Source organism: Larimichthys crocea, unplaced genomic scaffold (genome assembly GCF_000972845.2).
Source record: "Larimichthys crocea isolate SSNF unplaced genomic scaffold, L_crocea_2.0 scaffold319, whole genome shotgun sequence".
NCBI classification, from domain to species: domain Eukaryota; kingdom Metazoa; phylum Chordata; class Actinopteri; family Sciaenidae; genus Larimichthys; species Larimichthys crocea.
Window position 1 is genome coordinate 462,319 of NW_020854203.1, and position 26,185 is coordinate 488,503.

At 40.7% G+C, this 26,185-nt stretch overlaps 2 protein-coding genes across 3 annotated transcripts in view; one reads left to right on the forward strand and one right to left on the reverse strand.

Moving 5' to 3' along the window:
- The first annotated feature begins 3,507 nt into the window (after positions 1 to 3,507).
- Positions 3,508 to 14,821, forward strand: sec22a (SEC22 homolog A, vesicle trafficking protein). 2 transcript variants are annotated; one of them, XM_010729897.3, is made up of 7 exons: positions 3,508 to 3,656; positions 5,526 to 5,739; positions 7,912 to 8,075; positions 8,948 to 9,127; positions 11,338 to 11,456; positions 12,422 to 12,487; positions 12,846 to 14,821. In XM_010729897.3, the coding sequence occupies exons 2-7, from the start codon at positions 5,558 to 5,560 to the stop codon at positions 13,044 to 13,046; spliced, it is 912 nt and encodes a 303-aa protein (XP_010728199.1). In that variant the 5' UTR covers positions 3,508 to 3,656; positions 5,526 to 5,557; the 3' UTR covers positions 13,047 to 14,821. The 2 variants fall into 2 exon arrangements, with proteins under 2 accessions (XP_010728199.1, XP_010728202.1); XM_010729900.3 differs by having other exon boundaries at positions 8,948 to 9,121.
- The window catches only part of adcy5 (adenylate cyclase 5), a 101,945-nt gene continuing 90,280 nt past the window's right edge, over positions 14,521 to 26,185 (reverse strand). The window contains exons 19-21 of the mRNA XM_019252954.2: positions 23,840 to 24,044; positions 23,505 to 23,629; positions 14,521 to 21,549 (exon numbers count right to left, since the gene is read on the reverse strand). Of these exons, the coding sequence (XP_019108499.1) occupies positions 21,421 to 21,549; positions 23,505 to 23,629; positions 23,840 to 24,044 (459 nt within the window). The 3' untranslated portion in view covers positions 14,521 to 21,420. The remainder of the gene's footprint in view (positions 21,550 to 23,504; positions 23,630 to 23,839; positions 24,045 to 26,185) is intronic.

Sequence of the window (26,185 nt, forward strand, 5' to 3'; positions counted from 1 at the left end):
GTCAAATGTGGTGCAGCAGAGGCCGAGATAAACCTGCCACAGTGCATTAAGGGATAACACATTGTTTAAGCCCTTCTGCAAATGGGCTCGCATGCTCGTATCATTCAAACTCCAAGCAAAAACTAGCAAGTTGAAAACTTTTCTAACAAGGTCACCAACAGCAGACATAGCAGCAGCTAATGTTACTAACTAGTCCAACAGCAGTCAGCCCAGCTCGGCATCTGTCTTTCAGCCTTTTATTTCACCAAGCTCAAAGCATTAACTTTTTCTGTAATTTGACCTATAGTAGCTCACAGACCACACAAGCCAGCCTTCGCTCCCCATGTTCATCAATGAGCCATGACCGCTTCTCTTCCCTTGGACCACTTTGGATAGTTACTGACCACTGCAGACTAGGAACACAACACAAGAGCTGCAGTTTTGGAGATGCTCCAACCCCGTCCAGTCGGCACAATAGACTCTTTTCACAGCAGCCATTTTGTCATGAAATAGTAGGGTCAGCACAGGTGTTAGCAATGATACTGATGAAGGTTCAGGTCCATTTACTGTAGCAGAGACTTTCCAGTGAGCCAACATGCAGCACAGCAGCACCCAGACTCTGTCTGACCTGAATGGAACCTGAATTAGTATCATTGGTAACACCTCTGTTTGGCTCTTGTCAAAGTCACTCAAATTCTTATTCTTTGTCCATTACATCAACTTTGAGGACTAAATGTTCACTTGCTGTCCCATATAATATATCCCACCCGCCGACAGGTGCCCATAACAAGATCAGGGTTATTCACTTCACCTGTCAGTGCTCATAATGCTGTGGCTAATCGGTCTATATCAGATGAAGGTGCACTGACTGACAATTTTAGTTTGTTCTACATTTTAAACTAATTTCGTCAGCTACTGGACAGATTGTCCTAACACTAGATATGAATATTCCTGGTCTCCAGAGGATGTTCCTGTGTGATTTTCACACTTTCCTCATAATATAAAATCTTCAGATTCCCATGTCTCTGTAGCATTCTTTTTAGCACTCCCCTGATAAATGATTCACTTTGTTGTTTGGTCCATGTTTGCGTTTATTGTTAGGCATGATGGACATTGCAAGGACAACTACCAAGGCTTCAGACTATTAATTTTGTTATCACACCAATTCTCAACCAGGACAGGTACTCACTTAAAAAAAAAACACATTCCACATTTCACATCACATTTCATGAATTTCCTGTAAAAATGTCAAACTCAACCAAGAGAATGCTCTGCGGGTATATTTTTAGACGTGTCTACTTCTCAAGGATTCCTGAGCTCAAAGTTGAGATATATAATGATGACATCCTGGGAAAGATAGAATTGGCACTGAAGCATTTGAATGCTGATGTGCACACACATCTGTTTCGACTGTGTCACCGTGAATGACGACACTGCTTTCCTCACACCTGACATTCTCTGCACTAAACATTTGCAGAGACCTGTGGCTATTCATCAAGCTGTCAGCAGCAGGAGACATCCATCATCCACTTTCACTCAGTGACTGTCTGTCTTTTTCCCCCTCACGCACACACACACGGGCCGTGGGGGTACTAAGGAGGTCCCTTCAGGCTGACATATTGCCTGGGCTCCAGGGAGATTGCATGGCTACGTGTGAAGGATGAGGCCTCTAACCATCTCTGTATTATTGTTTTTATTTCCTCTGGCACAGTTGTGTTTTCTTCCATATTCTAACAGGAAATGTATGAAAAAAGGGAAATAAAAATGCTGATGCCAGTGAATAGCCTATTTCAAGTTTGAGTGGAGCACTAAAGCTTGGCAGGCTCTGGGTACGCATTATTCATTTTTCATGTTATTTTAATTTTATCATTAAATAAAAAAATCAGCAAGCTTGGGAGTAGGGCTCATTTGTTGCTGGCTTTCAGAGGAAAGTAGCAATTTGAGCAGGTATAGATTAGGATAAAAAAAGATAACCGAAATGCAGTGAAAATTTAGATTATGAAACAGAAGCTATCACAAGTGAAACAAGCTCATGGACAGTCTCAGTGAAAGTGAAATGAATAGAAACATCCTGCAGTAGCACACTATTTACTGTTTGGTATTTTGTTTCAGTAAAATTTAATGTATGTAGAGTATAATGTTTATTTATTTTTACCACCCAATACTGTTACTCATATTTTTATGTTATGTTTTACTGTTCCCACCTTTTTTTGTAAGTTCATGAGGAAAGTGCTATAAAGTAGTGTTCCAGTAACTGAGGTGTTAAAACTGCTTCACAGCAGAAATAAACAGGTTTACAGCCTGGTACAAATAGTTTTGCCCTCTATAGCTAATTTCTCCATTCATGACAACTGTGATGGGATTGAATTTTTATTAAACTCCCCCATTCAAACGATATTAAAGCTTAAAGTTATGCATTAACAGCATGACTGCTTGATTGACAGGTAGGTGCCATTACAGATGCATCAGCACCCAGGCGTCATTCAGCCAGCCTCAGGTCAGCTGATGATCCTTGTCTTTGCTCATGTTTAGATTAGCCAGGAGGCAGAAAAAGCAGTACATCCAAAATGGCAGCGGCCAGAGTTGTATAATTTGGTATGGTATGGTGCCTTGCTCAAGGGCACCTTGGCTGTGGTAATCTTTTTTTAAAAGCGAGAGTGGGGATCGAAGTGCCAACCTTGGGGTTATTGGACAACCCACTCAGATAGCCACAGTCGCCTGTGTTGCTGAAGTTGTGGAATGCAAGTCTCTTGTTTTAGTCTTTTCTTCCTCTCGTTTAGGAGAAACTAAAGAAACCATGAAACACACTGTCTGGAGCCAGCGTTTATTTTGTCTGTTCTGGGCTACTGTAGCAGCATCAGAAGTTTCTCATTCTAAAGTAACAAAAAATAACAGCTCTAATTTTCCGGTCATTACACACTTGTTAAAACAGTTTTACACATGATGTTCCTTTTTTAAGATATTATTGGGCCTTTTCAATCTTTTATTTTTGATAGAGACAGCTGAAGTGTGACAGCAATGAGGGGAGAGGGAGATGAGGAACCACATGCAGCAAAGGGCTGCAGGTCGGATTCGAACCCTGGGCTGCTGCTGAGCCTTCGTACCACCTGAGCTAATCAGTAACATTCAAGAGAAAAAGAAATGAGTAAAGGACCAAAAGGGAAAAAAAGAAAATGAAATGAATAGAAATAGAAGATAAAATGATAACATTGAAATACATATCAGCTATCAGATCTGTCCCATTATTATTATTTAACTGATTGTGTGGTCAGTCTCAACATTCAAAAACAGATTGGGGCAGAAACCATTACAACACTATTAATTATTGATTAATAAGGGATTGGAGACATTAGGTTAGGTGAGTGAGTACAAACATAAAATATATAACAAATAAAAACGGACTAATTAAAGCACTGATAGCAACACATTTTTATTTAATTCCTTTCATTTGGACCTGACCGCTGTGTTTAACTCTAGCTCGATATTGATTTAATATTTGCACATTTGTGATGATGCTGATGGGAGGTTTTCTTTACCCACAGTGCACCGCGGCGAAGCAGCCACGTAAACGTAGAGTCATCAGCGCCGGCTAGGATTAGCTGCTAGCTCCTAGCTGCCTCCGCAGCCTCGTAGCTACACGTCACAGACGTCCACACGATGCTGCGCTGCTTCATCAGGTACCAGACACCCAGCTGAGCGACTCACTCGGTCGGACGTGTGTGTTTTGTTCGGGTTTGCCTGTAGCTTTGTCCTGAGGTTGTGGCTGTCACCTCGCTAGCTGCTAACGCTCCCTAGTGAACAGGCTAATGCGGTTAGCTGCTAACGGTAGCTAGCTGGCTAAACTGGTCGGTTGTAGCTTATTTGTAGTTTTCCTGTAAGAAAAGCTGGGAACTTATTATATATATTATATTATCTTATATATATTATAAGAAAACGTTCGTTTGAGTCTCATGTCAACAGATTGAACCCGCTACATCCTGAGCTAGCCCTTAGCTCCCGATCTGTTTCTATGGTTTAGCTACCTAGCTAGCATAGACGACACATCCTCCGTCAGCTGCCACAGTGTGCATGTTTAGTTTTATTAAAGTCATGTTGAACTGTGAGTCTGAAGCTGCTGGATGCTGAAAGCATGGTACGATAGGAAGTGTCCGTCTTCCTAAGAGGAAGCTCCTCTGTTGTCTTCAGAGAGGTGTGTGGAGCTGTCCGTGGTCCTAACACAACCGACCGCAGCCACCGACAGCCTCTGCTCATCACTCACAGCAGCCCAAACATGTTCAACGTGACGCCAACATTTACATTCAGGGAGCCCAGCGACCCAGGCTCGTGTATGCATCATGTTAGTCCACTGTCCACGAAGACACACAGTTGATTTGAAACCTAAGAAACACTTCAAAACACTTTACCTTTTCCACTTATACACAAAGGTTTCATTACTTGTAGTGAATGCTCCTTACTGTTTGTAAGCGCTGTGACGACACCATATAAATATACCTGTGTGTATATTTCTGTGAAGACATACCTGCGTCATAATGATACCTAGCTGTGGGCGGTTGGACTGACACTGCACAGCCAAGGTCTCACGGGAAACAGACCTGTTTTCACGTGAAACAGTACGGTCAGCGCAGGTGTTACCAATGATACTAATTAAGCTTTAACAACAACACACAGCAGCAGCCCGTTTGACCTGAGAGCACCTTAGTTAGTATCATTAGTAACACCTGAGCTGACCGTACTGTTTCACGTGAACGTGACTGCTGCCGTGGAAACAGGTCTGTTGACTTAGAAAGTGATAAGACGACAAAGCACACAGAGGAGACGTGCTGTAAAAACACATTCCCAGCTGTATTAGCAGGTAGCAGTGTGAGTAAGAGACACCACAGGAACCTTGTGAACTTTATAAGTACACACTATTTATAATAATGGGGTGTAAGTGTAGCACATTTATTGCTGAGATGCTAAGATAAAACCGTTGAATATTTCATGTTGGTTAACCTAATAAGGGCTCGAATGTATGGGTACCCGAGCATTTTCGAGTAAGCAATAAAGTCAAGTTTGGCAGTTATTGTGGCTTCACAATCATTTTCATTACCCATGCAGCGAAATAGACGGCGCACGAGCGCCATCCGTCTCGTTTCCCTCTGCTTTTTCTTCATTAAACGAGAAGTTCTAAAAGGACCGAAACTTAATGTTAACTCATATTGTGTGGAATCGCAGAATATTTTCTCAGCTGAGGCTGCAACTAATAATTACTTTGATTATAAATGAATCTTTTTCAAGTCATTGATGAGGCTTTATTGTGTAAAATGCAAGGTGGCAGCTTCATATTGCTTGTTTTGCCTGACAGTCCGACCTCTAAATGTATTCATTTAATGAAGATATAAAACAGACAAAAGCATTTCAGAAGCTAAAATTATTAGCAAATATTTTAATCAAGAAATGACTTCACACTGTGACCAGTTTTGGATAAATTTAACATACGACACAACATTATGTTATTGCTCCTTACTCTCAACAACCTTTCTTCTCTTTCTTCCATGTGTTTACAGGGCTTCAGTGAGATTGCTGTCAAAGCTTTAAGATGTCGATGGTGTTGTTCGCCTCTGTGGTCCGGGTCGGGGATGGCCTGCCTCTCTCTGCATCCACCGACTACGAGCAGGACAGAGAGCTTCAGGAAACCAAGAGACACCTCAAAGGTCTCTCCAAGAAACTCAGCCAGTTCCCCGACCGCTGCACACTGAGGACCGGATCCTATAATGTCAAGTAAGTCATACGTGGTTTTCAGTTTATATTCTGTATAAATATTATAACGTTTGTTGACTTAAAGTGACACTTTACTTCCACATCATCCATAATAAATCAAGTGTATCCCGCTCTGACACCCTGTTAAATCTGTCACCACTCACTAGATAGAAACAGCATGTGTTTAATTAAGAATCCATTCACTAAACATATTTGCAATTCATACCATTTAATAGACTTGAGAGATTTGAATATTTTCCGCGCTGGGTGATTACACAGTCTGCTGCTGACAGTCTGCCTGCTCTCCTTATGACCTCTGTCACACAACATTGATGGAAAAATGCTTTTTAATCTGACTGATTTGACAGCTGGGCCTTCATATGAGGTGTCAGAATGCTTCTAAAAGCTCCTCTGCTGCTCTGGGAGACGCTCTGAAACTGTTTGTTAAGAGCTAATTAGTCTTATTAAGACAGAGAACACAAGCTCAATAGAAACTCTGAATTGGCCATTAATGAGCCAACTACACCTTTCAATGACGAGAATCTCTCTTTGATAAAAGCCTCTTTAATCAGCGTGAGCCGGAAGCATCTGAAGAAGAGATGGTCGGGAGAAAGTGAAGGTCAGGCAGTGTTTAAAGCCACGGGTTAATCTGTTCTGTGATACTGTGGGCCCTTTAGAGGCTCTCTTTATGTCTGTTATATTTCTGTCTCATGGGAGCAGGAGGAGAGTCCTTCAGTTAGTACCTCTGTAACCTCAATAGCAGACTTCATTTGGACAGTTATAAGAGTTCAGAGTAATCTGTGTTTGATGGGATTAAGCGGCTGTGCAGTAACCTTAATATAGACTACTTCACAATGATGGGTTCAAACGTATTCATGCTGTAAGTCATACTGATGCATCAGCAGTTATACTCGAGGAGCAGCTTTGTTTTATCGTTTACTCAGTGGTGAATTTACTGGCACAGACTTCTAACAGACCCTCTAAAAGGTTGTGTGACACCCATCTGGAGTTTCTTTCCACAGTCAGAGAAACCATTTCAACATTCTTATAATCAATATTCGAGCCTGTGTCAGTATCCCGGTATCACTTGTAGGTGTCAGGTCTTCAGATCAAAACTCGATGGCTGTTCCTCCCTGCAGGCTTCAAACTAAAGGAGACTTTGAAGCTGTGGCTCCTAAATTTTAAAATTCATTCCCTTTGGACCTCGTGAATCTTCTGTCTTTTATTGTGAAACACTCTGTGATGTCAGCTCTTGAAACTCGCTGTATAATATTATTATATTTTTTGTGTTATTCAAGTGCCTCCCTTTAATATTTGTGTATTACTGGTCATAACAACTGTAAAACAATCAGGAAATAACTTTTTATTCCACTGATAACTGGTTTTATCTATGTCTAAGGCACTGGACACAAACCAAAGATTTAGAAGCTGGTACATGAACTAAACAAAGTCAGAACACAGCAGGTAGAGTATCAGAGTTTAGGAAGTGTCAGTTTCAGAGACGTTTCAGGCTGACTGTGGAGAGTTGAGCGGTCTCATCGTCTGATTGGCCGGCTGTAGAGTGACATCACGCTGCTTTTCGTTCGTTGTGTTGGATCCGGCTCAACTTCTCTGCCGCAGGTCGTTGCATTTTTTGGCAAACACCACTTTGTTTTGACAGCAGCGCCGGGTCCCGTCTGAATGCGTCTTAGTCAGTCATTGGATTGATTTGTGAGGCACTGCAGCTACACAGTGACACACATATTTTATTTGCTTGATGATCATGATTAGCACATCACTCTGAACTGTTTGTTGAGATTCATGTTCCACATCAGTTTAGATGTTGCTGTGATAACCAGATTTTCCCTCCATTGTGCTCTCGGCTGTTCAGATAATGCAGAACTCTTTGTATCAGGGGAATTGAATTTGTGCTCTGTGTATCAATTAACACTGCAGGGCCGAAAGATTGTGTCTGCCGAGGTGCATATGAATGTGGCATTGTGTTTAATTAGGTGTGAATGTGCAAATCTTCGGCACAAATGTGCTGAAATAGTGTTTGTACTGCGTTTGGAGCAGCAGCCTGCAGAATGAGAAACGCTGTTTCCTCTAATCTGCACTGTATTTAGCTCGGTGTCCTAATTACATTTTCCCCAGGTTTTCTGTCAAGAGTGATGATTGCAGTGTGTGCACAGCAGTAATGATTGTGTGTTTCAGTTTCACCAGCTCACTGGGTGTGGGATACCTGATGGTGTGCACCGCAAACTACCCCAACGTGTTGGCCTTCTGCTTCCTGGACGAGCTACAGAAGGAGTTTATTGTCACCTATGACACCAAACGAATCAACAGCGCTGTGCGGCCGTACTCTTTCATTGAATTTGGTGAGTGAGTATTACAGCATGTTCCAACTATCACATGTTAAACCTGATGATGTCAGCTCAGAGTCAAAGTGCAAGGCTGTGTTTGTTCATCAACAACACAGGGAAAAGATCCATTGCAAAATAAAAAGACTCACCGATTTCTTCTTGTATGTATAAAAAAAAACTGAATGGAAGAATGTGCATTCTTCCCGTCTCCACAAGTGTTACTCTGGGTATGAAATGTAAGAAACACTACTGTAGTAAAAGTAAAAAAAGGCAAGTTCTACGAGAAGCTGGTCGATGTTCAAAATCAAACATCAAGGCAAACAGTTGAACTATGTAGCATATTTCCACATTCAGAAGCACACACGCCAGGAAAAATGACCAGATCTGAGCAAATGAAAGAAGTCTGGCTTCTGAAACGCTCCTGGTGAGGTTTGAAGTCGCATGGAGGATGGAACAAAACAGAGACCACCCGTTAGAGAAATCCAAAATATAAGTAACGTCTAATTTATCACACAGTGACAGTGCATATATCATAGCCTACCAGTGTGTTCTGAGTATAGCATCTTTGACTAATCTGTTTAATATTTTCATGATTAATGTAAGAATTGTGTAGTTTGCAAAAATCTGTCACAGCATCTCAAAAGCCAAGTGTGCATGTTTAGACTTGTCCAACCAACAAACAAAACATTCAGATGAATCTTATTTTGAAAAGCTAAAGCCAGAGAATGCTAAACATGACTTCATCAGCATTCATCTTGTTTTTGAGTCTCAAAAAGTGGAATCTTTATTCTTGCTCCTTCATATAAATGAGCTGTTTGTCTCTTGTTTCTCTTCCCCGTGTTAATAACCACCTTGTTTTCGTTGCTGTGCTCGCTGTCATCCGTCAGACACCTTCATCCAGAAGACCAAACAGCGCTACAACAGCCCGCGTTCCCTGTCCACCAAGATCAACCTGGCTGACATGCAGACCGAGATCAAGCTGCGACCGCCCTACCAGCTCTCCCCCGAGGACCTGCGGGCTATCAATGGGTTCTCAGTGCACACGCCCTCTAAATACAAGGGTATAGGTAGAACATGAGCCGCTGTCACACACACATTTACACGTCTCATACATACCTCATCCTGCTATCAAAGAGGTTCGCTCTTTAATAGATTACGTTCTTCATTTCTCTTCTAGGGATCAATACAGTGTTATCTCCTCTTATCTTACTCTCATTACTTGTCACTATTTACACTGGTAGCTGGAATATTTAACACAATGACATAGAAAGGTCACTGGTAATACTGTATCCTCTAAGACACCAGTAACGGATCAATACTGGGCACACCGTACCTGTCACTTTGTTTATATTGCTGGGGCTGTTTGGTTTCAGAATGTTTAAAGATGCAGCGCTCTGCCAAAGCTCATTCACATCTCTGCTCTTGTTGTAGGTGAAAAAACTCTTTTTGACTTTATTGGTGTCATTTTGAATCTAAACGGATTTAGTGGGATCTAGCAGTGTAGTTGCTGATTGCAAACCTGCTGCCTCATCCTCTCCTTGTAAGCATGAAGGAAAATGTGAATATCTAGAGTTAGTGTTTAGTTTGTCTGTTCTGGGCTACTGTAGATTTGAATATTATATTTTTTAAACTTACATACTGGACCTTTAAAATGACAATATCATCCAAAAACAGCAAGCGGCAAAAGCACTCTGAATTTCATATTAACATTTGTTGTTACTTTTTTTGGATAATTAGTGGTTTTCCACATTTTTTTCCCTTTCACTCATGTATAACATTTTCTGAGCTCCCCTCGCTGTGAGCATGCATTGTTTATTTCGTATTGTTGCAGCAGGACACTTTTGGAAGCATGGCAAGATAAAATCTGTGTGAAACGTACTTAAAACTGATTTTCCACTTCAGTTAATTCCAGGGTAGATTCATAACTAAAACGTAACTGAAACAAAGACACACGAACATAAATATGCATCAGCTATTATCAAACTGCACTCCTGGGTCTGTGAATGAAACGCAGTCACTGAGAAAGTGGGCGCACGTGCAATTTCCACTCCCACAGTAAATGAATGTAGAAACACCCACAAACAGTTTGCATATCAATACGCAAAAAAACACATTTCACCAACAGACCTTTTTCCCAGCAGGAAAAAGCAGGTGAACACAGCCGTTACCAATTCAATTACCAATTCTGACCATTCAGGTCAGACAGAGTCAGGCTGAAGTCAGACAGGATCAGGTGCTGTGACAGAGTCACAGGTTTTGCCATTCATTTGAACGGGGGTCATCCGTTTGGCTGTGGCGGTGCGGTCAACCAAAAAAAAGCAGTAACCTGCCGGCCTCGATAAAGCCGCTAATCAGCGAAATAAGAAGTTATTTCCTAAATGTTTTTCAGCAGTTACATTCTGCACAAATGTTCGCCTTACTGCAAAGTCTGCTGCAATATATGGAACGCACCTGCGTTGACCCTACTGTTTCATGTCAAAGTGGCTGCTGTGAAAAAGGACTATAGTGTTCCATCAGCGAGGTTCTCCAACACCTGTCATTACACACAGCTGGAGCTATTCATACAGCCCATACCACTGATTCATCGTGTACCTGTAAACCTTCATTATCATGACTATTTCGTGCTTCATCATTAGTGATGAAATGAAAAGATCATTAATGTAATGTAAATCTAATATAAATGTAGTTCATAACACAGAATAGCAATCAGTGAAGTGTTGGCCTAAAGCATACACACACTGAGCCTGAAGGATGCTGCATGTGTGCTGGTCGGATTTCCCTGTGCTCAGTCAAACAGCTGCACAGTCGCTCGAGCAAACAACCCTTCCTGTAGGCACCGTCACACCTCAGCTGCCCCGAGCTAAGCGGTGCCACCCCGGGTCACTTGGAGCCATTGCGTTCCCCCTGACTTCCCCTTCAGGGCAGCGTTCCACGCTTTGTTCGCTCTCTGTTGGTTGCCCTTGCCAGTCTGTGTTTTCTGGGAACATAAATCATGGTGTCCTGGGGGATGAAGTATGCTAATCTGATAATATGCTGCATCACTCTTTTCACTGTGCCAGAATGTTTTAAAAACAATGTATGCTCGCTTCCCGTTTGAGGATTTCTCCTTTTTATCCTGCATCTAATGGTTTCATGAATAATTACATTTCATAAAATATCTCTGTTTTTTTTTTATGTGCTTTGGAAAGCAGATTTTTCTCTTGTTAATGCTTTTGTAGTTCATTTGTCAGGGCACATTGTGCTGAGTCTGTAACACCCTGTCCTCTCTCTGTTCCAGCTCCCACGCAGATGCTGGAGCCGGTGACTCTCCCCGGCATCGTGTCCTGTGTGCTCAGTGTTCTCTGCGGAGGCCTGAACCTGCTGCGAGGGGTCCACGCTATAGAGAGCATACTACAGGTGAGGACGCGAGAGAGATGACATTCACACACACTCGGCTTCTCTTAAAGGGAAATTCTGCTTTCACCACACCTCGGCCCGTCGTAGAAGAAACATAAGCAGTCACACGATTAGACAGGTTTTAAACTGTAACGGGAATGCTGCAAACAAGTCACAGTGATTCTTATTGAACGCAACACCAAACTGCCTGCTGCTCTGTCCTCCTGATGGATCACGCCAAAAAGAGATCCCCTTGGGATTTTTGTGAAATTATTTTTATGTATATTTATTGGGGGTGTTTGATAGGGTTAATCAGGTTGGTAATGTGTTTGTGCTGTAAATGTTTTATTGGTGATTTATGTAAATGTTTATGGCTTTTATTATGTGTGTAAAAAAAAATGGTACAATCTAATTATCCTCTTGACTAGTGAAATATGTATAGAAGTAAGTCAGTTGTGGCGATTTGGAGATGATTGTACTTGGTTGGTTGGATTTGGATTGTGAGTGAATTAATGATAAAGTGTATGGTAAACACTGTGATTGACACTGGAAGAAATCTTCTCTTCAGTTCGTCTGCCGGCCGCTCAGGCAACTGACAGTCAGACTCACTTGAAAGAGAAAATGAATGCAAAGTCTGCAGTTATTATCCAAACTGTCTGTCGTAAACATTCATCACAGTTTACAGAGCCACATCCTGGATGACTGCAGCTGTGTTTGTGTCACATTATAACACAATAAAACAGAACTGATGTAACTGATGGGAAAAATACCAAAATAAGATCCAAATTGCCATTAACCTGAATTTTCCTTTTGAGAATAATTAGAATTAGTTTACCTTGAGTCCATTCTGTTCCTTGAAGCTGTGAATGTCACATCACATTTTATTCATGTGAAATCTAGAAACCGTTGATCTTCCAGTCAGGCTGCTTTTATGATACTTTGTCTACCTGTGCTCAGAAGACTAACCCTTTTGTTGCTGTCTGCAGAACGACGATGAAGACTTTAATTACGTGATTGCCTTCTTCCTGGGCACAGCAGCCTGTCTGTATCAGGTAAGTGATAGTCTGCGGTAAGAGCAGCCCATCACCGGCTGACTGGCTGACTAACAGCCCTGCACTTTACAGCTCAGCAGCTTGTCAGCTAGACTAACATTAGCAAAAGCTCAATTCCTTTCACCTCACTACCTTCTCTGAAACATTTTCATCAGCTCCTTTGTGTAGCTCCTGATACTAAATGGAGCACCACAAATTGGGAGACTGATGGGTGGAGAAAGTTATCAGACAGGATTTCTTACTCACTGAGCAGACTTATTGTCCCATGAAGGACATTAATGATGAAAACATGTCACCGGTCAATGTCAGTCACACGCTGCGCAGCATTTCAACTCTTCTCTGCCCTTGTCCCTTTCAGTGCTACCTGTTTGCCTACTTCTCCGTGTGGAGGAACAGTAAGTCCTTCCTGGCGTTTGCACTCATCTGTCTGTCCAACATGTATCTTTATGAACTGAGGAACATGTGGCAGATCCTCTTCCACGTGGCAGTGGGGGGCTTCATGACCCTGCAGATCAGACTGAGGCAGCCGCTCGGAAAAGCGCCAGACTACAACGTCTGACAAAAACTCTAAACAAAACACAAAAGGACCATTGGACCTTCAGCTGGACGTCTCGCATGTGCCCTGGAAAAGCAGCACCAGTGGACTGTGACAGATCTCAGTGTGGACTGATGCTTGCTCATGTATGGAACTTCCTGGATTGATTTTGGGAGCTGTCTGCTCCTCGACATCATTATTTGATTAAGATCACTCATTTGACTTCTTTTAAAAGCAGCCATAGTTTAAGTCAGAGTCCTGCATGTGTCCAGTTTTTCAAACCAACACTCGTCCTGCGCCTGTAAAGCTACTGTAAGTAACCAGCAGCCAACAGCACAACAACACACGTAGAACCGAATACATCGGCTATACACTCACTCTGTTGACAGTGCATTAGTTACTTGGGTTCACTCCAGTACTGGAGTTCCAACACCAAAAATACACATTTTTCCTCCTGTGTCATGTTTTTATTGTTTTTTTTTTCATTTAATTAATTCAAACTTAAAACTCATAAACAACTAATGAACACAAAGCAGCTCTACGAAAACTTTGCCAAAAATTAACCAAATTAAGATTTAAAACAGGAAATATCAAAACGCAGTGCAAGCAACCAAGACTAAAAACCTAACACACACCTGCGTCTGTCAGCAGACCTTCTTCACAGCAGCCTTGTAGACGTAAGGTCAGCAAGGTGTTGCCAGTGATGCTGATTCAGGTTCACTTCCATCCATCTATGATCTGTAACAGCTTCTCCTCATCAGGGTCACGCTGAGGCTGGAGTCCATCCCAGCTGACTCTGGGTGAGAAGCAGGGTACACCCTGGACAAGTGGCCAGTAGGTTCTGTTCCACTCAGGTCAAACAGAGTCGGGGTGCATTCATTAGTACTAGGAGGCTGCTGTGAAACGGGTCTGTTGACATGAACAAACTAAGAAGTTCATTTAGGGTGTGAATGTGGAAAAAAATCTTTGCACGAGAGCTCCACGTCAGAGCTGGAAAACTGGACAGCGGTGTGTTGTGATGAGTCACTGGAGCACGGGGTTACATAGAGAACAATCGATGCATGCATTTCTGGTTGTCCCCAAACATTACTGAGGTTTAACACCCAGCCCTGTTCTTTCCTTGAGCTCGGCTAATCCCAACCCTTGTAGGCTTGACAGGCAGAACCCAACATTCATCTCACTTTCTTGTTCACATGATAATTGTAATTTCTACCTGTTGAACGCATGTTTTTGCACATGTACCCGTGTGTACCTGACCCGGTGCAGGACTCTGGTTTAGGTATTGGTTTAAAACTATGCAATACTGCCTTTTGTGTGTGTGTGTGTGTGTGGCCCTGATTTCAGTTTTTGGTGTATTCTGTATTCAGGAGCTAATGATTTGCAGATATGTCATTTTGTAGACACTTCATTTTGCTATTTATTTCCTGACGTGGTCATTGAAGATTTCTACAGATTTTATTAGTTTCATTTGTTTTAAATTGCTTCATGTGTTTTTTGATTTTTTTTTAACGCAGGCTTGGGACTAGCTGTCACAAAGTACCTCCTGCTTCAGTAGACACAAACAGCCTGTTAGCATTCATACCCTTCTTCCTCACCCACACAGCCTCAAGCATATGCCAGTGTCAAATGACTGTGTTAATAAACAGGTGTGTGCTGGCAGCAGTAAAGATACGTAGCCGTGTTGTCGAGGCCAGAGGCAGCGCGTATCATCTGAGCGGCCTCTGGTGTGCTCTTCCTCACACCGAGCCGCGCAGTTCAGACATGGCTGCACCTGCCACTTCTACAAAATCATCATTGTAATGGATATTAACACACGCTTTACATAATTACAGTGAGGAGATGCCACATTCATCATTATTACACAGAGTAAGATTTGGTCAGAGGATTATGGGAACTTTTCCTGTCTTCTTACACCATCCCAACAAATAACAGCAAACAAACGGAGCAGGGTAGAGAACTGAGTCATGCGTTTCTGTTCATTGTTCATAAGTAGTTCAGCGGTTGTGCCAAGACTGTCATAACATCTTTTTTAAAACTCTCGACTGGAAGAAGTTAAAAGTGGAAAAGGAGACGGAGTAAAGCCACGCAGCTCCACTCCATGTCCATCTGGCATCCGCACTACAGATCTGTCAGGGGACCACTGCGATACTTCAGCCTCAGTATGATTCATCATCACGCTTTCTCCCAATGTTCTCTGCTTTCCAGCAGTGGTACCACACCTACATGACCTAATCGTTCTTTTCACAACACGACTTGGGTTGGATTGGGTCTGAATTGAGCTTCGCTGGCTCGGATGGTTTGTGTTCACATTGTCCTCTTCCACAGTAGAACGTGTAGTGTGGGTGTGTTGTGGAACAGTGAGATTCGAGGCTTTTATACTGATTTATCCAAATATAGAAAATGAATGTGATCATGGAGGTCATTAAAACTTGGGAATGAACTGCAGAATGTGTTGTATGTGGTGTTGTACATGTTTTATTTGTGTAATATCAAACCTTTTAAAGCCCCTCAGTGTAAAATCATCTGATTTTAAATTAAGATCTAGGAAAGAATGGACATGGGAAATGTGCTGGAACACTGGATTTAAAGCTTAATGTTAGAATTTTGACCATTTTCTGTCCCACATAAAGGCACATTGATTCATCAGCGTGCTCTGGTCTTCTTCAAACATATCTACTCGTCTTTGAACTCAGCTATGGAACATCGAACATTAAACAGTTCTGAGACATTACCATTGCAATGAAATCCGTACTTCAACAAATATCCAGTGTGGTCTTTTTTTTTTTTTTTTTATCACAGCGTTCCCATCAGTTAATGAGCCGTTTGATGAGATCTGATGCATGTTGCCATAGTTCTGAAAAAGATTTAGGAGATTCAAAGAATCCTGTGATATGAGGGAGATGAAGTCCTTCATAATTAAAAGAAAACATTTACCTAACCTTGGAGGCTGGAGCTTCCAGTAGGTGCTAAATGAGCAGCGGAGTTTGGGATTAGTAAGAATTGCTGAGTGTTGCTTAATTCCTTCCCAAAAGTCGTTATTTTTTCTTTCCTCTTTGGAGCAACAATAAGCAACAGATTGCCTCATGATTCAGAGGCAGCTGAAAAATTTTCCAGACAGCAACCCCCACCACAAGCAATGGCACAAGAGGTATTATGAATGTGATGATATAATCGTATAATTGACGTTATTTATGGGCGCCTCATTACAAGGAACAGCACTTTCCTCTGGATGTAGATTAATGGAGCAGGGATATGTTTCTTCCTCAGCGGGGAGCATGTGGATTTTAATGACGGATGGGTATTGCAAGTGCAAATTGCTGACTACTTGAAGAACAATTTGATCTCATCACGCTTCAAGTGAATGTCAGTGGTAATAATGCTTTTGTGGCAAAGCTCACAGTCGGGTGCTGACAGGTCGGCTGTTCAAAAAGGTCAGAATCATTAAGTCTGGAGGTTTTGTTTGCTCCCAACATGTGCTCCAGTTCCCCTCAGAGAGGCCAAGTGCAGTACAGCTGTCTTTCATTCCATTCCTGACCATTCAAAAGATGAATCTAAAGAGTCCGGCACTGCTGCTTAAATGCATGCCATGACTTAATGAATTAACTAATAACCAAGAGCCTAATTCATTCTTATTCAGTGTAATTGCCAGTGATTTGACTTCTGTAAATATAGATATTAAAGCAGTAATGGATGAAGTAACACTCAGGGTGCTAATCAGCAGATTAGCATTTTTGCTTCCATCTCTCCAATAATATATAAACAGTAATTCTAATGAAAAAGAAGACAAAGAACGGCCACGTGTCAACCAAGAGATGTAGCGCTGCTGCCATCTGTTGGTGAGCTGTATGAACAAGATAATCTCAAATGAATTTCAGCACAGTGTCGGCTCATGCTGAGGTTTAAAAAGATGTTTTATGAGAAGGCTCATAGGGGGGTTAGTGTATCTTACCTCCAAGGTACGCTAGTTCAACGGTTCTCAAACTGTGGTTACGAGTACCACTCATGGTACTAAATCTTCCTGTAGTGGTACTTAGGGGAATCTCTGAAATGTTTGGAAGCGTATTGCTGCCATACCAGAAAAAAAATTTGTTTAACGTGAGAATGATTTTTTTTTTTTCTAGTATGGCAGCAATACGCTTCCCCACAAAACATTTACAACATTTAGAATGAAATTAAACTTGGGGAGTGTAAGTTTTGCATTCGCTGAAATATCTTGTTTCAATGTCAGCCTGATGAGCCATCACGTGCATTGACATAGTGCACACATGCATCCGTGACTAGTTCAACTTTGATGTGAGATAGTAAACCGGTGAAATAAATGCTTTTCAAAACTGCAGTTGTGGCTCCAAACAGGAAATATTAGGAATTAGAATCAGGAAAACCCCTTTAACACCAAATGAGCTCTGGTTCTTGAACAGGTTCTGTTCAGGATTCAACAGCAGTCAACAATAAATAACGTTCTTCTTACGAATAAACCTGTGTCATTATTGAGCATGTCACTCAGAAACCATTTCACAGGGGCGTTGTCAGGTCCGGACAGGAAAGGGTCTCCATCAAACGGTTGCCATAAAGTTAGAAGCAACACTGTCTAAAATATGAGGACGATTTACAGGAACAGACCTTTTTCACAGCAGCCATTTTGACATGAAATAGTAGGGTCAACACAGGTGTGATACTAACGAAGGTTCGGTTGATTGGTAACATCTGTGTTGACCCTACTATTTCGTGTCAACTTGGCTGCTGGTGGTTTAGCTTTGGTACTATAGTATGCTGAGATGACAGAGTAAACAGGCATCAAGCTAAATCTTTCAGTGAGCCGACAACACAAAATCATGTGGTACCTGTGAAACATCTCAGGAGTTTATTGGACTGTAAAAAAAAAAAAAAAAAACAATAAAAAAAATAAAGAGCAGTGTTTGGCATGACAACAAAAATAACCCAAGGTTTTTGTCTCCAATGAGAGTCCTCGCGAGGATCCTCAGCTGTAGACATGAAAAGGAGGCGAGCTTCTTCCCCTGCTCTTTAAACCCGAGAATGAAAGCATCTACTCGGGCACCTCATCTCTGATCTGTGCCTTCTCTCTCTCCAGTTTCTAATGGCACAATCCTGCACAATTATCAGTAGAAAAAGAGGCTCGCGTGGGCGTTGAATGGCACTGCATCCAGTGAGTCCAATGGGATGACACTTTTAATAGTGGCGTGTGAAGATAATGGTTGCAGCAGTACAGTACATTAACAAAACAGAAACCACCAGAGTTAGACCAGTGCAAGCTTATTGTCATTCTACAGGCTCAAAGCAAACATCTGGATGGAGTGCCAAGGTTCTCTCTTCCTTTATAAACAGGAAACTAAACGCAGGTGTTCATATACTGTATATATTTTATATCCATGAAAAGACCAAAATCATCAATGAAATGATCCTAACAGGTCAATGAGCCACACTGTCACAGAGCCTGGAGTGAGCCGCTGGAATCATTGACTTTACCTTGTTTAATTAAAATATGAATACATTTATTATTATTATATAACTTGTAGCTATATTGAACTGTTTGTAACATTATTTAATAATCTGTCTGCTTATTCCATCCATCTTGCACCCCTGCTTTAATATTTATAGTAAGTGAGGGGACTGACCCTGGAGCAGCAGCAGGACCTCTGATTGGCTCCTGACAACTAATTGCAGCTAGCCAATCAGAGGTCGAGCAGTTACTCTCTGGGTTTTAATTGGTGTGCCGGCACACTATTCTTTATACGTGTTCTTACAACAACTTCTTCTTCTTCCGTATGGATGTTTGGACTGCTCCTAGTTCCAGCACACGCGCAAAAAAAATAACGATGAAATTCTTTCACAGCAGTAAAATCTTCTAAAACCTTTTCTCTTAAACTTGCTCTACATTTTTCACTCCACATGCATCATTTAATCATCTAAACATAGGAGAACCTGTCCTTGTTCCTCATGTATACTCATGGAATCAAACTTGGACTTCACATTTGGCCTCAATGCAACAGGACTTCCAATAAAAAGCTGAACCAGACCGAGCGGAAGTGTCTTAAGGAAAGCAGAAAGAACCAGCTTTTATATCTGCTTCATGTTCGCCATTGTCTCCTGGCTCTGATGATGGCAGCCCTACTCACAGCCTTGCACTACAAGCAGGAGTCTGAGTTGATTCTTCATTAAATTCAGCCCCCCTCCATTCTGCTGATGCTTTGTGTTTCTGCCCCAGGGATGTCCAGGATGGGATTTGTGGACACTGGGGGCTCAATTATCTTTTAATGTTTAATTAGCTTTTTTTTTATGAGTTGAGGTTTTTATGCATAATCTAAATTCAAATGTAATTACCGTAATTAATTTCTAACAACTATTTAACATGTACGGATGTATTAATAGATTCTATTTAAACACTGTAAAAATCTATAATAATGGAGTTGGCACAGGGACGCCTCCATACAACATCCTGGTGCGATGAATACTCACTAGTGTAGCACACCAAATGAATATAAATACAGCAGTACGTTGCTCTATTTGCTGCTAGTACAGTGTTTTACAGAGTTTTAAAGGTTTAATCTCTTCACACTGGGCTTTGGCCTGAGGGTGCAGTGTTTGTAGTTAAGCATTAAGAGACTAATGCATTGTTGATGTTGGTCTTTTCATAACATTTGTTAACCAAAAAATATTGAATAATGCTCACCTTATCCTTTAAGTCTATCTCAAAGGTGCTGTATTCCTCAAAGTTCTCGGATGAAAACTTGACACTGTCCAGACATTTACTGATTACTGTAATCCGTGACTCAGCCAAGACAAACAGAACCAGCTGTAATGTTTGGTAACAACATCACTACAAAAAAACAAAACACTTTAATCGATGAATCCGCCAGGTTAGAGACAGTTTGTCTGATGTCATGCTGAGTAATTCTGTAGTATCGAAGAAAACTGCTCTGATAAGAAAAAAACTAAACAAAAAAACAGCAGATAAAAGGACACATTTCCACATCGGCTCGTCTGTCCCCGTCCACAGGATGAGCATCACCGCCATCATCAGTATAGAGTTCATATTAAAAGGCCTCATCGGAGATCATTGGACATTCATTGGGTCGTACCATCTGATTGAGCAAGCAAGAGGAGTTTGTGGAGTGATGCAGGAAAAGGGGGGCGCACAGCTGAAAGCATTGGAGTGCAAAATCCATTCTCGTACTCTCGTCCGTCATTCAAAGAGCGCACTCCGTTCCGTTTTAACACTTTCTTCTCAACGTGAGATTCAAAAAACGCTAGGGAAGGGAAAATCATCTGAAATGGCATCTAATCAGAAAGTGGTTGACTTCCTGCAGACTGAAAAACGCTCATTTCGGTAAAAAGAGCGAGAAAGAAATGGTACATCAGCTGCAGCGCTACGCTAAGACCAGGCAGTGAGGACTTCAGAAATCCCAACATGAGAGTGAAACAGTATGTACATCTGAATACACATTGGTGTTTATAGATAGCTCTCTAATATATTAATGTACAAAATATAGAATCTTAAAATATTTGATAGGGTTTGGTGTTCTGAAGTCAAAATACAAAATGTCGAAGATTAGAAAAAGCTCTTCATTGACATCCTCTTTGTGTTTCGTGTGTGTGTGTTTATATGCTGACGATACTGTAGTGTGAGTGTTAATTTATACGCCTGATGCGAAGCTTTCCGTAAAAACACTGTGGAGCAATTTCCTCTCTCTTCATACAAAAAAAATAATCCGACCTGTCTCTGACGGACCTTCTTACGGCACAACTTAAGACACAACTTACTGCGACTCCTCCATCAGTCTGTTAAACTGACGTGATCAGATATCGATACAAGGACAGATAGTGCTGCTGCGGTGCTGGTTGAGTGCCCACACTTGAGAGATTTGTACCTCTATCACGAAAAAAAAAGGACAAAAATACATAACATCGTATACATCCACATGTGTTTTACATGTACATATATACTTCAGCAGGAGAAAGGCAGAGACAAAGAGAGGAAGTGATGTAGTTCATGTCCTCCTGTAGGTTCGTCTGTAACCCTCCGGCAGACTGAAGGAAATTACATTTCTTCAAGAACATTTTTCCTTTAGGACCAAGACTAACACAACTGGCAAAATCTGTCTTTATGCACTGATTGGACATCTTTGGTCTCAAAGGCAGATTGAGGCAACTTAGACCTCTCCTAGACCTCATAGTCTCCTCCGCAGGCTGAGCTTTAGGATGAATTCCTTATCCTTTTTCATTGTGGCCTCAGCAGGTTTAGAAAGAATCAGCGTGTTGAGAGGGGATGCTTCAGTCAGCCTCAGTCCACCGTAAGCCATCAGAGGTCCATGACACTGCTCGTTGCGTCAGACGAGTTAGGGTGCTAACCCCGGTGTGTCTATTTCTCACTTAGTTGGGGTTAACTGCTGGGTGGTCCACTGGTGAGGAAATAGGTCATCATCTCTCCTTTGCCCTTGACTGTAACCACACCTCTGTACTCTAGTGTGTAGTTATAGGAGCTTAGTACCTGGTGCAGGTCTGCGGTCACCTGAGGACAAAGGAAGGAAGCAACAGTGAGTGAACAGGTTTATTTTATTATATTATCTTTATTAATCAAAAGAATGGGTGATTGGTGAACAGGTTGTAAGATAACATAAAGAAGTTTCTGGAAAAAATCTAAAGGCATTAATGCAAAGTCCCAAGTGCCTTCTCTCTCTCTGCTTCCCTACAGTGTTCAACACTACCTAACGTTAGCTTAAAATCTGAGTCTGCTAATGTCAACAAACAATCAGCACACATTACAAGACAGAGTCGTTGAAAGAAGTTCCAGGGCTGATCTGGCTGGAAAATTGCCTGGCTTGCCATTTGCAGGTTACTTTGCCGGTTGTCACTGGGTTCAAGTTTGGCTGGTTAACCTTAGCTTGCTTGTTTGCTAACAAAACACTGTTTGAGTGGATATGTTATAGTTTGCCATGATACAAATGGTGTTTCAGTCTACAATAAATAACGTACCTATAGAAAGCAACCATGTAACTAATGGTTGCTTTCTACTCGCCAAGAGCGATGCAGGGGCCAACTAGCTAACTAATCAAATCTAAGATGGGTCTGGTTGGCTGGCTGTGCAGTGTGGGTCTAGTGTTGGTTGCTTCGTGGTGGTGAATACAAGTTACAAGTTAACTACTAACAAGTTAGTATTATAGAACAAATTGTCCCACCCAAAAATGTTTTAAAGTGATAGGAACGTTACATACATAAACATATTCTACATATAATTGTAATTTTTTTTCCAGCATTTAGCGTTGATTTCGGTGCACAGTCTTGTGTTTACTTTGGCTGATGTCCAGGCTCATACGGAGTGCAAGTATGAACACCAGGATGCCTGCAGGTCACTCAACATGCTAAGGTGTCATTATTAACAAAGGTTTTCAGAATGTTACATAGAGAATCTTTAATAATACAATGATATATGTGTAGTTATGTTTCATCTATCATTCTGCATGGTTTACAAACACTGAATGTATAAAGCTGTATGAAACCCCCTTTCAATTCTTCTGATGTTTTTTTCTCAGTTTGTATTTAGATATTATCAACAAATAAATGATGTCAGTGGTTACATCCTAGTGTAACCTCCAAATTCCACGTGCCGCGTTGCGCATGCACCACGGTCACCGCAGTGATACACGACTGTTCTAGGGGTTTCGGGGTAATTGTGCTGTTGCTTTGTCATTATGGTGTTCATATATGCTTTATATTTGCTCTTGCGTAAATGGTTTTTCAGAAGGTGCAGTGGAGATGGATAAGATTAAATTAAAGGGTTCAATCTGTGTTCAAAGTAGCTTGGAGTTATTAAGCTTTAATGATTTCACATCTGATAGAGCCAAAGCAATATGGCCATGTTTAATTAACATTTGAATAGATCTTTTCTAAATCCAGCCATTAGCCATGTCTAAAAGAAAGTTTTGCAGAGCCCATGCACATAGATGAATTTCTGATTCCTGATCAAATCAGCTTGCAGCTAACCCCAAGACGGAAAAACAAAAACAAAACAGTTGTTCTGAGCTCTGCAAATACAGGTTTAATATGTCATATTAGTCTTAACTTCTTCCTAAACTAAGTGAATGTTCTGAAAATATGATTGAGATTGTCCCACTTGTTTGAATGTTTTTTGACTTGTTTCAGAGCAGAATAAGAAACAGTTTTCAAAATAAATGATAATAATTCTTTTTCAGTGTTCAAAACTATTCAAATTATTTTAAGAATAGGATATATTAAAACTTTTGTTGTGATGGTTACAAAATTATTTATAATTACGATTTTGCTGTGTATGTCAAGAGCATGCAATTTTTGACCAAAAAAAATCATTTATCATCTTTATTTTCATATATTAAAAAAAAAAAAAATTATTTTTTTTATTTTGAGTAAAGTTATTTCACTGTACAGCTCTACAGTGAAATGACATATTGAGAGAATATTTTGGCAGTGCAGTGTCACGCTCCACTTCACCTGGATCCTCTCCGGTACACCTGTGCTGTCCATACGACTCGCCACATTCACTGTGTTACCCCAGATGTCGTACTGAGGTTTCCTGGCCCCGATCACCCCGGCAACCACAGGGCCAATGTTAAGACCTAAGGAGGGAAATATAATTACTACTTAAAAAGTGGGACTAAAAAAAAATGATACAAAAATTTCTTGTATATTTCTTTTTTTTTTCTTCTACAGAATGTTGAAATAACGAACGTCTTTCAGGATCTTTTTGATTCGTAAACAGTGTTTAGATTTGTATCATGTGGGATATGTCTCACATAATACAAATACTGTAAGTAGCTACACCTCACCTATTTTCATCTTGAAGTTGTTGAAGGAGTGCTCATTGATGTATTTCATTTGGTCCATGAGTCTCATGGCGTAGTCAGCCAGGGCACGGATGTGTGAGCGCCCGGCCTTGTCGTATGTGGAGTCATTGAGGCCAGAGGCCGCCATGTAGGTGGAGCCGATGGTCTTGATCTTCTCCAGCTGACGGAATTGTTCCTCACTGATGATCTAATAGTGGCAGGAGAGGGAAAGATTAATTTATAGTACCGTATATTTCGGGCTATACGGCGCATTTAAAATCATTTAATTTTCTCAAAAATCAACAGTGCGCCTTATGTATTAATTCTGGTTGTGTTTACTAACCTCGAACCGATTTTATGTGGTACACATTACAGCTACCGTAGTCAGGAGCCTCAGATAGGCCTACTGTGCTTCAACATACCGGTGATATTGTGGTGTGCGGATTTTAGATGAAGCGGATTTCAAACTCAAGGCTATCAGTCACGCATTAGAACGCAGGAATAGAGCAGCTGCGAGAGAATTCAACATTAATGAGTGAGTGTATTGTTTTGTATTTTTGTGTTACAACTGAACAACGGTTTTGTATTTTTGTGTTAGCCTACAACTGAACAACGTTGAATTATTGTGAATTAATTGAATAAAGTTCAACCTATCTGACACGTTTTGTTTCGCTTATTGCGCCTTATAAGCTGATGCACCTTATGTGTGAAAATTGACAGTTATTGAAATGTTTACTGATATTGCGCCTTATAGCCCAAAAAATACAGTATATATACAGTATTTAGTAGAATTTAAGTTCAGGATCATTGGACCAAATTCTAAGGTGATAAGATAACTGCAGTTCTTCTATTCATTTTTTTTATTTCCACAGTATTTTTATAGGAGCACAGTTTTAAAAGTTTTTGGTCTGAAACCTGAATGTAATTAATATTTTTGATGTGAAAAACGTACAAAGAATACCTCATACATTAAAAAAGCTATTTTGAATAAATTAATCATCCTCTTATTTGTGTTCATCACCATAATTAAAAAATGTCTAGATTTTAACAACTCGTTAATTCCTGAAAATAAATTGTATTTTATAACACTTTGTAATAAGTTCACAAAACACTATTAAAAGGTGCAGTTTCTTTGTTGAAGCCAAGTTGTAACTGTTAGTGATAACAGCTTTCACGGAGTCCGCAACGTTGCACCACCCTGTTTATACAATAGCTTAGAACAGACAAACTCACTGGCTTTTTGTATTTTTAAATACGTAATCTGTGTGTGTGTGATGTAATGTTAATCTCAGTTAGCATGCTAGTGGCAGTAGTGTAGCTCTCAGCAGTAACAGCTAATTGTGTGGCTTTCATACTGTAAAATAACAGATCTAAATTATTTAAATCATTTTGATGCTACACTGACTTGTAGTCAGCTGGATGAATACAAGTACTGCTGTAAACTATAGCTATTAGCTATCAGCTAACGTTGGCTAATTTTATAACTGCCGGACTGTGAGCTCAGATTACCAGGGAAGAGTTAGTGCTGCAGGAAACTTCTTAAACTCTGTAGAGAGTAGAAGTCTTCAACCTGGTAACATTACAGCTTCTTTCTCATCGTTTGCTACAGACATATTGAAGTTCAAGCCTGAAATCTACCCACAGTCTTTCCGCTCCTATTCTTCATCTTTCCCCCATGTTTCAGCCAACATCGCGTGGCCATGGCTAATGAGCTAACATGGCATGTGTGTTTTAATTTGGTAGCTTGCAAGTATACACCCGTCCATTTTTCTGTAACAGCTTATCCTCATCAGAGTCACGGTGGGGCTGCAGCCTAGCCTGATCGCCAGTTCATCACAGGACTTCAATAAACGTGTGAAGGATTGCATTGTTGGATTTTGGTTAAAGCACATAATTTTTTTATTATTTGAGTTGCAGTGAGTGAGGTTTTTCAAACTGAATTTAAAGGGTGAGAAATTTTAACAAATTTTAACATATTAATAAAATAAGAAATTAGCTTGTTTGCAAACTTTACAAAGTTTAGAATTAAATTTAAAACAAAACGGCTTTTTTATCCTGTAGCTGATCATTTTTTAAAAGATATGTTTTACTCCAGCAAAAATAAGTGGTGCAGCATTATCTAAATTCAATGACTAGACCCCTCCTGAATTTATATTTGTGCTATCATGATATACAGGTAAACATAACTAATTATTATACTACCATTATTATAATTCAAATGTATAGTAGGAGCTCACGGAAATACATTTCACTAGTCACATGCTGCACTTTTCTCAAACTGACATGCACTTCAGGGCTGTGTAGTGTCTGCATTAAAAGTTTTTAGGTAAGCTTTATATTTTAAATAAA